The 11,254-nt window shown below is 40.1% G+C and overlaps 1 protein-coding gene across 2 annotated transcripts in view; it reads right to left on the bottom strand.

The window, feature by feature from the left end:
* The window catches only part of TMPRSS7 (transmembrane protease, serine 7), a 41,629-nt gene that overhangs the window by 13,392 nt on the left and 16,983 nt on the right, over positions 1-11,254 (bottom strand). For both annotated transcript variants that reach the window (XM_011932769.1, XM_011932770.1), the window contains exons 8-11: positions 10,186-10,292; positions 5,771-5,907; positions 4,063-4,170; positions 1,204-1,314 (exon numbers count right to left, since the gene is read on the bottom strand). In XM_011932769.1, coding sequence (XP_011788159.1) covers positions 1,204-1,314; positions 4,063-4,170; positions 5,771-5,907; positions 10,186-10,292 — 463 coding nt within the window. The remainder of the gene's footprint in view (positions 1-1,203; positions 1,315-4,062; positions 4,171-5,770; positions 5,908-10,185; positions 10,293-11,254) is intronic.

Raw genomic sequence — 11,254 nt, 5'->3', positions numbered from 1 at the left:
AAAGAAGACATTTATGCAGCCAACAGACACATGAAAAAATGCTCATCATCGCTGGCCATCAGAGAAATGCAAATCAAAACCACAATGGGATACCATCTCACGCCAGTTAGAATGGTGATTATTAAAACGTCAGGTAACAACAGGTGCTGGAGAGGATGTGGAGAAATAGGAACGCTTTTACGCTGTTGGTGGGAGTGTAAATTAGTTCAACCATTGTGGAAGACGGTGTGGCGATTCCTCCAGGATCTAGAACTAGAAATAACATTTGACTCAGCCATCCCATTACTGGGTATATACCCAAAGGATTATAAATCATGCTACTATAAAGACACATGCACACGTATGTTTATTGTGGCACTATTCACAATAGCAAAGACTTGGAGCCAACCCAAATGTTCATGAATGAGAGACTAGATTAAGAAAATGTGGCACATATACACCATGGAATACTATGCAGCCACAAAAACGGATGAGTTCATGTCCTTTGCAGGGACATGGATGAAACTGGAAACCATCATTCTCAGCAAACTAACACAAGGACAAAAAACCAAACACCTCATGCAGTCATACAAAAGGATGAGTTCATGTCCTTTGCAGGGACATGGATGAAACTGGAAACCATCATTCTCAGCAAACTAACACAAGGACAAAAAACCAAACACCTCATGTTCTCACTCATAGGTGGGAACTGAACAATGAGAACACATGGACACAGGGCAGGGAACATCACATTCCGGGGCCTGCCTGGGGGAGGGATAGCATTAGGAGAAATACCTAGTGTAAATGATGAGTTGATGGGTACAGCAAACCAACATGGCACATGTATACCTATGTAACAAACCTGCACATTGTGCACATGTACCCTAGAATTAGAGTATAATAATTTTTAAAAAAAGAAAAAAAAGTGTTTTTACACTAAAATTTTTAAAAATTGAAAAAAAAAAATCTGCCAGTATTCACACATGAACACACACACACATACACACACATTCCACCCCATTTAGAGTGACCAACTGTCCCTATTTGTCCCCTTGGGACTAAAGGGGTTCCCAAGACAAGGGCTTTCAGTGCTAAAACTGGAAAAGTTCCAGAGAAACTGGGACAAGTTGATTGCCCTAACCCCTCACCCCTCGGAGGTATTTTTGTCCTGATTTAGAAGAGTTTCATAGGTGGACCAGCAGGGCACAGAGGACCCTCCCTCACTTTGAGTGCAGTTTTGCTCATCGTGGCCATTCTCACAGTCCCTGAAGCCATCACAGATGAGAGGGCCATGCGGTCTGAAGGAGCTGGTATTGCAGACAGGTTGAGGGCTCACTAGAGTAAAAAATAAAAACAGAAAGTTCATGAGCCTGAGATACCAGCTGAGTTCTCTGATGATCGGCAGTGCCAGTCTCAAGGTACAAATCATTCAGATGACCTAAATAAAACAAAAAGTGTATTTTCCTCAAAATTGACACTTCCATGAGGAAAAGTAGGTGTTCAAACTTTGGTGTAATTTCTGCCACTTGTTTTGTCAGATCTGATTTTTGCTTTTGTATAAATGCATTAAACTCCGGTGGCTTGTTTATTTAGTTACAATTAAATGCATCATAGTAATTTATTTTAAGGAAAATAAAAATCATAAGCTGTGATCTAAATCAAATTCATCTACCTTCCAAAGCAAAATAGGAGTGTTCTAAGATTGGAGATTTTGTCTTCTTCATCTCCATACCTCAAGCCCCTGAACAAATAGTAGTTGTTTACTAAAGGTTTGTTGAATGAATTAATGAATGTGAGATCTTAAAGGATAACAGACTTCGGGTTTATGTGGCCCTGTGGTCTCTTTGGAACTATTTTGTCTGATGAGATCCATTTCCTGAATTAGGAAATGTTCATGTAAATCTATCATGTTTTCCTCTTTGGAATACTTTCATGAATTGCCTTTAGACCAGTAACAAGTACAAGCAAGCAAATTTAGAAAGCATAATTGCTTAGATATTTCTGGTTTTGTGAAAAGTTGAAAGTTTTGCTATCTGCACCTGTTTTTTCAGAGCTATCTCTTGTGAGGGCAGGTAGGAGGATATTGCTGCCCTAAAATTGTTCATTAGGTCCCTGAGCATACCTCGTGGACTCTTAGAAAACAGCTCCAAAAAATGGCACAATGAGGAATAATGATGATCAAAAAACAGTCCTTATTACAAATTCACAATAATCATTTTTGTTTGGAGAATCAGCACAAAAAATAATAATGTAAAAAAAGTCAGTCATTATATAATGATCAGTATTTATTTTCTTAAGAAATAGAACACTGTAGATTTAAATAATCAATGAACCATAAGCTAAGACAAATTTTGTGTTTTGTGTTGTCAATTAAAAAAAAAAGGCATAAACTAGGCATGGTGGCTCATGCCTATAATCCCATCTCTTTGGGAAGCCAAGGTAGGAGAAGTGCTTGAGGTCAGGAGTTTTAGACTGGCTTGGGCAATACAGTGAGACCCCATCTGTATGAAAAGTAAAAAAAGTGGGGTTGGTGGTGTGTGCCTGTATTCCCAGCTACTCAGGAGGCTGAGAGGGAAGGATCCCTTGAGTCCAGGAGTTCGAGGCTGCAGTGAGCTATGATCACACCACTGCTCTCCAGCCTGGATGGCAGAGCAATAGCTTGTCTCTACAAAATAAATAAATAAAGTATATAGTCACAGGTTATATTTCATTCATATAATTTTTCACAGTTAGATATAGCATATTAACTATATTTTCCCAAGGATATAAAAAAGAGTAAATAGCATTATCATTGTAACTGTATTTGATTTAAACATTCTGGACCTTCAGGAGAAAATGCTGCCAATGGTATCACATAGTCCAGTGAATTGTCCTTCCCATATTCCTCCCTGAAACTAGAGATAGATTCAAGAATGAGGTGCAAATAGTCATGAAAAATTAAGACAGAGATTCTTCACCCTAAATAAGAATGTCAGTTACCCCACACATTAGTCATCACCAATGTGATGTCAATACAAATTGTACAGGTTAGAAAAATAACAACAAAACTTTTTCTTTCATGGGGCTGGCTGCAGTGGCTCATGCCTGTAATCTCAACACTTTGGGAGGCTGAGGCGGTTGGAATCCTTGAGGCCAGGGGTTTGACACCAGCCTGGGCAGCAAAGTGAGACATGGTCTCTAATAAAATCTCTTAAAAATTAGTGAGATGTGGTGGTGCACACCTGTAGTACCAGCTACTCAGGAGGTTGAGGTGGGAGGATCGCTTGAGTCCAGGAAGTCAAGGCTGCATTGAGCTGTGATTGTGCCACTGCACTCTAGCCTGAGTGACAAAGTGAGACCTTGTCTCAAAGAAAAAAAAGAAAAGAAAAGAAAACACACACGACACACAAAACCCATTCTCTTTTATTTACAAACAACAGATGGGAGCTGGGCTTCATAAAGGTGCAAGCTGAAAGAGCACTTCTCTGCAAATTCTGAGCTTCTCTCTAGATGGAGAATCTGTGCCCTCAACTACGATTTCAGTGTTTAAGATTGTGGTGAATTAAATTTTTAGGCAAAGATCTTTACTCCCTGTGGTAGTATCATGCACCTCAGTGTTACCATAGGCCCAAGGTGTATAGAGTATACTTCCCTGCCCCTGACATTGTTCTCAGCTATGTGACTTGATTTGAACAATAGAATGTAACACAAATGATGGTGTGCTGGTTCCAAACCCAGGCCTTACGAGAAACCATGAGTTGTTGCTCTCCCCTCTTTTCCTTTTGCCACTGCCATAACTGGCTCAATGAGGAAAAGAGCCATAAAAAGTAGAGTTGATTCCAATCTTGGAAGAACCAAGCTCAGGAGGACACAATGCTTGAAGCAGAGCCACCCATATGAGCCCAATCCAGATTAGTCAGATCCCAGAAAATCCACAGATGCATGATCAAGAATAAATGATTTTTAAGCCACTAGACTTTGGAGTAGTTAGTTATGCAGTAATAGATAATAACTACAAAGACTAAGGATATATACCAGCAGCAATCATGGTCCTGAGAAGTTACTTATTCACAAGAAAGTCATATTAAAAGCTTGAATACCCACCGCAAAATAGTTCATCACTTTCATCAAAGCAGTCATTTACTCCATCACAACGCTGGGCCTGAGGGACACATAAACCGGAGGAGCATCTAAAAGATCCAACAGGGCAGGCTACGGAAAACAAAAAATAGAAAATCTTGGATAGATCCCTGAAAATCACTAGACCACATTAGCAAAGAAATTTAAAGTGTGAAGTGGTTAGGGAGTTGGCAGGGTAGCAGTAATAATTATATATTGTCTCCATCAAATGAAGGCTGCCAGTCATTGAAAGACAAAAATGCAGAACATAGAAGGGCAAAGAAGAAAGCAATATCCACCTGGAGCTCTGGGTGAGCACTGCATTCAGGTCATATGCACAAGCAAACTTCTACTATCTCCATAGTCTAGTCTCAGCTGGATGACTTTGTCATATACCTGAAGAATATGAAAGTTGGAACATACCTAAGGGAGCCCAGCATTCCTAATGTGGAGTCTTTAGACAGCCCCAGAGAATTTCAAATTGACTTCTGGTGTCCCTGGATCTTCTGTGATCAGATGAGTTATTCTGTATATCTTAAATTACATTCTCAAGTCAGCTGTGCTCTAAAACATATGAGTAACCACTGCTCTTATCATGTTGGACCTAGAGAGATTACTTACTGACCTCAAACCCAGACTCCTGCCGCCTACCTCCCTGTCCATTAGTCTTTCCTCTTCAACCAGGCTTCTGATTAATGATCCATTCCCTGATTCAAGATTCATTCCTGATCTTGAATCATTCATCCTGAGTTCATAGATAAACATTCGAGAAATAATGAATCCTTCCTCCCCTTGTGCAAAAGAATGGGGGAAAGTGTATGGTCGAGTCAAACACTATTTCAATGGCACATGATGGAGTGGATGAGATGCTGGAAAATAGTTATGACTTGAAAAAACAATTAAAAATAAGACAGCTTGCTTTATCTACCTGTGACTCTGCTGGAAACTGTAATACTCTGATATTCAGGATATAATATTCTGAATCTAGAAAAAGGTCTATTAGGGATTGGCAAAGAAGGACATGGTCTAAAGAAATGTTCTCTCAAGTCATATCCCTGTGGACTCCTCAGTGGGCAGTCTTTACTTTTTCCCTCTTAAGATGGATCAAAGATTTCCTGAGCGTGTCATTACCTACTCTCTGTAGTTCTAATGACTTCCCTCACACATTGCCTTTTCTCATGAGCACTTCCTGGCCACTCTTCCAGTAGTTTTCAGCATGAATTTCAAGCTCAACATTCTGAGGGCTGATATTTGAACTCCCTCCACCAAACAGCTCTTTCTGTGCAAGCACAGGCCAAAGTGAGCGACAAGTATTGGCTTTAGATCCGCTACATGTTGCTGTAAACATCATATTTACAGAGAATGATGGCTAGCAAGAACTACAAACCAATACATGTCTTTAAGGAATAATGTGAGAAATTATTTTTCAACTATAAATCAGTAATATTAAAAAGTTATATTATTTCTTTAATAATTCAAAGTATAGTAGTAATCAATATGTAATCATATATATTATGTGTTATATTTATTTGTACTTTATATTTATTATTTATTATAAAAATAAGTATGTAAAAGGAAATAGCAGAAATAAAGCAGTATTCATTTCTTAAATTCTCACAGTTTAGAAGTATAAAATGTTATCCTCTATATAAGTATTCATTCAGTTTTCCTAAGGAGGTGATCCCAGGCTTACGTTGACTGATGTTGTAACTGCCATATTCTACCAAAAGTGGCTTGTCTGAAAGCCTTGAACTGCACTGGAGCTGAATGTGAACCAGAGGGCTGGGCACTCGAAAAATTGTCTGATGATCCACGTAGGAGCCACAGTACCTGAGGAGACAAGAGTCGGGGACAACACACAGCTTGAGGCTCTGTCGACTGAATTCCTATTCATGGTGAATTCTCTAATACTTTGGTCATTTGGTGTTCACAAACAGAGATGCGTATGGTAGAGCTAATGGTAGGTATTCAATCTAGGCCATGTGACTGTGATCAAGTAACTTCTGCCCTCTTTATTTTCTCCTCTGCTTAATAGAACAATAATAGCACCATTGACCTGTTGCTTTCTTCACCATCACTTATGATCCAAAGAAATACAGATTTAATTCTCTCTGTTTCCTTTCCTTTTACAATGTGAAAACCTGTGTAACATCAGAATTGCCTGCTTTTGTCCACAAGCCTCTCTGCCAAACAAAGTGGAGTCCATTCGTTCAGGTTGAAAATATGCAAAGAATTCCAGCAAGACTAAAAGCAAAAGACAACATTATTTCAATGTAAATTGAAATCTGACATGCACACAAGGGCTTGTCCTTGGCAAAATTTCAAAGAATTAATGTCTGTCTCCAATATTTCCCTACCTTGATTATTTTTAATTACCTCTCATCACCTAATGCCCCCCAGTATATCCTTTTGAGAAAATATCCCTCCTGTTAATAATTCTCACCACATTAGCACTGTGGTTAGTGGAGCATGCAGTATTATTATATTGCAGGCCCCTAAGTTAGTCCACCGCCCTGTGTAGATGAGGCTCTTCCCACAGAGAAACCCGCAAGATCTTGATGGGAGACAGCAGGCTTGTGTGGGGAAAAGAAAGAGATCAGCCTGTTGCTGTGTCTATATAGAAGGAAGTAGACATAAGAGACTCCATTTAGTTCTGTATTTGAGATGCTGTTAATCTGTGACCCTACCCCCAACTTTGTCCTTGCAAGAGACATGTGCAAAGGTGATTTAAGGTTAAAAGGATATTGGGCTGTGCAGGATGTGTCTTTGTTAAATAAATACCTGACGGCAGCTTGCTAGTTAAAAAATCCTGCCCCTCCCTGGGCAATGGAACATCTCCGGGTAATACCCATTGTGTGCCTTGTTTACTGAGTAAGGAGAAAACGCCTTTAGGAATAAGGTGGGACTTGCTGGAATAAGGTGGGACTTGCTGGAGCAATACTGCTAAAAGGTTTATGGAGATGTCGCATATACATCTCAAGGCACAGCATTTTCCTTTAAACTTACTCATGTTACAAGGATTTTTTCATATGTCTTACTGCCGATTTCCTCCCTACAATAATCCTATTGTCCAGCCACTCCCTTATCCTTTTAATGGTAAAGATAATTCTCAATAAATACTAAAGGAACTCAGAGGCCAGTGCCAGTGTGGGTCCTCTGTAAGCACAGCACTGGTCCCCTGGGTCCCGCTTTTCTCTGTACTTTGTCTCTGTGTATTATTTCCTTTTCTCAAGTCTCTCGTTCCACCTAGCGAGAAGCACCCACAGGTGTGGAGGGGCAGGCCACCCCTTCAGCTTGGGGGTAACGACCTCCACTGGAACCTGTGATTCCTATCACTCTAGGCCCCTAAAGCACTTGGGAAACAGGAATGTTCCACGGATCAGACACTGGCATTCAGGAGCACAGACAGCCTATGATTTTAAGGATTAAAGGAGGAAAGCATTCACGTGTTTCTTAGGAAGAGTCTTTCGCAATTGGCTGAAGTACAGGAACTGATAAGCTGTTAGACAACTCCTGAGGTATGAGGAAGAGATGGCAAGTGCAGATGTCCTTCTGGCTAACTGGGAGCCAGGGTCTGAGAGGCACCTGAAAGCTAAGCCATGCCAAACTTTTGGAGTCAGAGTTGGCCATCTTGAGATCAGAATCCTATGCTCTTAAAAACATACTGATTATGTTATCTGAATCTCATAGTGATTTTCTTTGCGCTCACCATTAACATTCAGTAGAGTTTCCTTGCAAAGATGAGCCTTGCTAGGCATGTTAAGGGGAATCAAGAGGAAAGAGATCACACGCTTGGGCTGGAGTTTAAAAGAGGGGAGTATGCAATGAGGAATAATGGTGGCTTATGAAATGAACGTTTTGAAACTGAGAAACTGGAGAAAGCCAGCAAGAGTCAGTTTATATAGACAGACAAGTGAGGACAAGTGACACTTGACAAGTGAGGAAACTAAGACATAAAGACGTGAAATAACTTGCTAAAGTTCAAATAGCAAGTAAGTAGAACCAAGATTTGGATGCTAATTGGTCTGATGCTGAACTCTAGCACACCAAAGCAGTTCTGCCATGCTAAATCTTGGTAAAAAGGCTATCCATTTCTTCGGGGTTCATATACAGCAGTCCAGCTGCCCTGAGCATTCACACCTCACCCCCAGGCTGGCTAGAGGAGATCATTAGGCTTCTTTCAGTCAGGATTACTTTTTCCTCCTTCCCCATTATAGCCTCAATTTCCTTAGGCTAACTGTTCAGCAAGGTGTCTAGTTAGCACAATTAGAGCTTTTCCTTTTTAGATGAAAAGTACTGATAATGTGAAGGGCTGGTATTTTAAATGCTGAGGGTAAGGAAGCATCAAATGAATCTGATAGGATTTCAGCCAGCCCACAAGCCTAGTGAAGAACTGGCCTTTTAGGAAAGGATGGGGCTCAGAGAGCTTTCCTGGTATTGCTTGGGAGCAGATGCTGCTCCTACTTAGGCAGCAATAAACACATCCGGGGAAGTCGTTGTGATTTAGGGATAAAATAGTCCCTCATTTTCAAAGCACAGCTCTGTCATAGGCTTACACCTTCAAAAAAGATTTGTAAAGATTTGTTTTCTGGATCTGTATTTTAATTGAATACCAAAATGCAATATCTTTAAAGCCTTGGGGGCACGTTCTATAGTATTTATCCAACAAGTGTCATTTCAAAAACAATCTTATTATTCATATTAATAATAGCTAGTATTTTTTGCTTTATGGTATACATGATTTCGTAAATTCTAACCAAAAAACAAACAAGAAAAAAGTTATTAAGAATCATTACCTCATTTCACCAACTAAAACTCAAAGAAGTTAAATAATTTGCCCTAGTTAATGTAGCTACTAAATGATAGAGCTGGAACTTGAACCCGGGTCTTCTGACTCCCACAAAATAGAGCCTCAATTCAATTACACTCCCCAAAATAATACGGTCTGTATTTTAATAATGAATCCAAGAATGTCCTTAAATTTGATAAGCCCTATTCTAATGAAGACAGGACCAGTTATTTTGAAAGTAGTCTGTCCGAAGGAATTGAAAGAAGTTTTTTCTGAAAAAGCACTTAGAAAGGGAAGGTTTCACTCATAGAATAACAAGAGCAAAGAAGTAGCAGGCAAATCCTTTAACTTCACAGAATTTTCTGAAAGTGAACTAAGAAGCTATTCTGTGGTCAAGACAGGGCATGCTGTATTTTTGAAAACCTATTCAGGGGCCGGGTGTGGTGGCTCATGACTGGAATCCCAGAACTTTGGGAGGCTGAGGAAGGTGTATCACTTGAGGTCAGGAGTTTGACACCAGCCTGGCCAACATGGCAAAACTCCGTCTCTACTAACACTACAAAAATTAGCCAGGTATGGTGGTGCATGCCTATAGTCCCAGCTACTTGGGAGGCTGAGGCAGGAGAATTGCTTGAAACCAGGGAAAAGGTTGCAGTGAGCCAAGATCGCACCACAGCACTCCAGCCTGGGTGACAGAGCAAAACTCTGTCTCAAAAAAAAAAAAAAAATAAAAGAGCAAAACAAAAAAACAAAACTATTTAATTCAGTGCCTATTTAATCTGTTATAGGTTTATAAGCAAATCAACAACAACAATTAAGGGACAAATTAAGAGTGAGAGTGAGCACCTAGTACATTGGTTCTAGAGCCAAGTAGATTGGTTCTAACCTTAAGCCCCTAGATTTCCAATTAGCTTCAACCCATTTCCCAGCCTCAGGATCTAGCCAGGCCAACTGGGACTCTCCTACCACACAGAATTGGTCAATGGTCTCCAACATTTTTTTTCCAGCAGAACCCCAATTTATTATATTCCCCCATGGATCCAGGATTTGAAAAACTCATCTGCCAAATACTCGTGTGAAGTGTGGAATATACATATCTATAGCCCAGCAGCAGAGAGCGGTGGTGGGACAGGAGCCCTAAGACATGAGTTTGAATCTTGCCTCGATCACTCATGAACTGCATGACCTTGAGCAAGTTACATAACTCCTATATCCCTCCGTTTCGCTAACTGTAAATGGTAAAGCACAAACTCTTTGAGAACAAGGAACACACAGCTATGAACCTTTTGTCAGATGCCTCACATATGAAAATCACTTACATGTGCTCATTAATTTCCCACCATCCATGCTCACAGCCTTTCATACTCTTCTTGGTTATTGAATAGTTATAGAATTTCAGTGCTATGCCAAGAGTTGATAGAGAAGTCTGTGAAAACAAACATTAAGTCAGAAAAAATGCTTCAATTAAAGGACGTATTTACTTATTCCCTTGGCTTGTTGTTTTAAGGCCATTCTACTCCTTGCACCCTGTGGCCCTTAGTGGGATTAACCAGTTCTCCCGAACAAAGCAGGATAAGGAGGAGAGCGTTTCTGAAGAAGGAAGCAGGCAGTCATGTATTCAGGGAGCAGATGCTGGGTCCTAAGTGGAGCGGGGTGACTTGAGCCGTATCAGCATCTCTGGGTTTCAGTTTCTCCCTGTTAGTGTGAACTTAACTTTAAAAACACCCACTTGTTAATAAGTGTAAACACCTTCCTCTTTTGATGTACATATGACACAGTTGATTTAAAGCATCATTCAGATTCTTTAGACAAAGGAGAAATGAATCAGCCTCCTCTTCCTAATAAATTCAGTATTTCTGAAGGCTCTGAGTGAGTCACCCCTAGATCTTGTTGGAAGACGTTAAAAGAGAAAACTGCCTTCGTGTATGAGCAAACGTGTGTGTGTGTGCGTGCACACGCACATGCACCACACCACTCCATACACACACACACACACTACGCAACTGACTTTTTTGTTGCATTTTGTGGTATATATCTGTATTATGTCTGATATGACAAAGTTTTAGTTTTGATTTTCACTTTGACCCAGGAATTATTTAAGGAATTTTTATATTTAAGAGAGTCAAATTTGGGTTCATCCATTTTCAAGCTTTCTATCTTAGTTGAATAAGAGTATCATTTATAGTGCTTTAAATTTTTTAAATTTTGTGATCAAATTTATGAATGCTTCATGGTTAGTTTAAAAAAAAAGGAGTAGGCCGGGCGCGGTGGCTCAAGCCTGTAATCCCAGCACTTTGGGAGGCCGAGACGGGCGGATCACGAGGTCAGGAGATCGAAACCATCCTGGCTAACACGGTGAAACCCCGTCTCTACTAAAAAATACAAAAA

Source organism: Colobus angolensis, unplaced genomic scaffold (assembly GCF_000951035.1).
Source record: "Colobus angolensis palliatus isolate OR3802 unplaced genomic scaffold, Cang.pa_1.0 Scaffold98, whole genome shotgun sequence".
In the NCBI taxonomy this organism is placed as follows: Eukaryota; Metazoa; Chordata; class Mammalia; order Primates; family Cercopithecidae; genus Colobus; species Colobus angolensis.
This window is presented reverse-complemented; position numbering and strand designations above follow the sequence as displayed.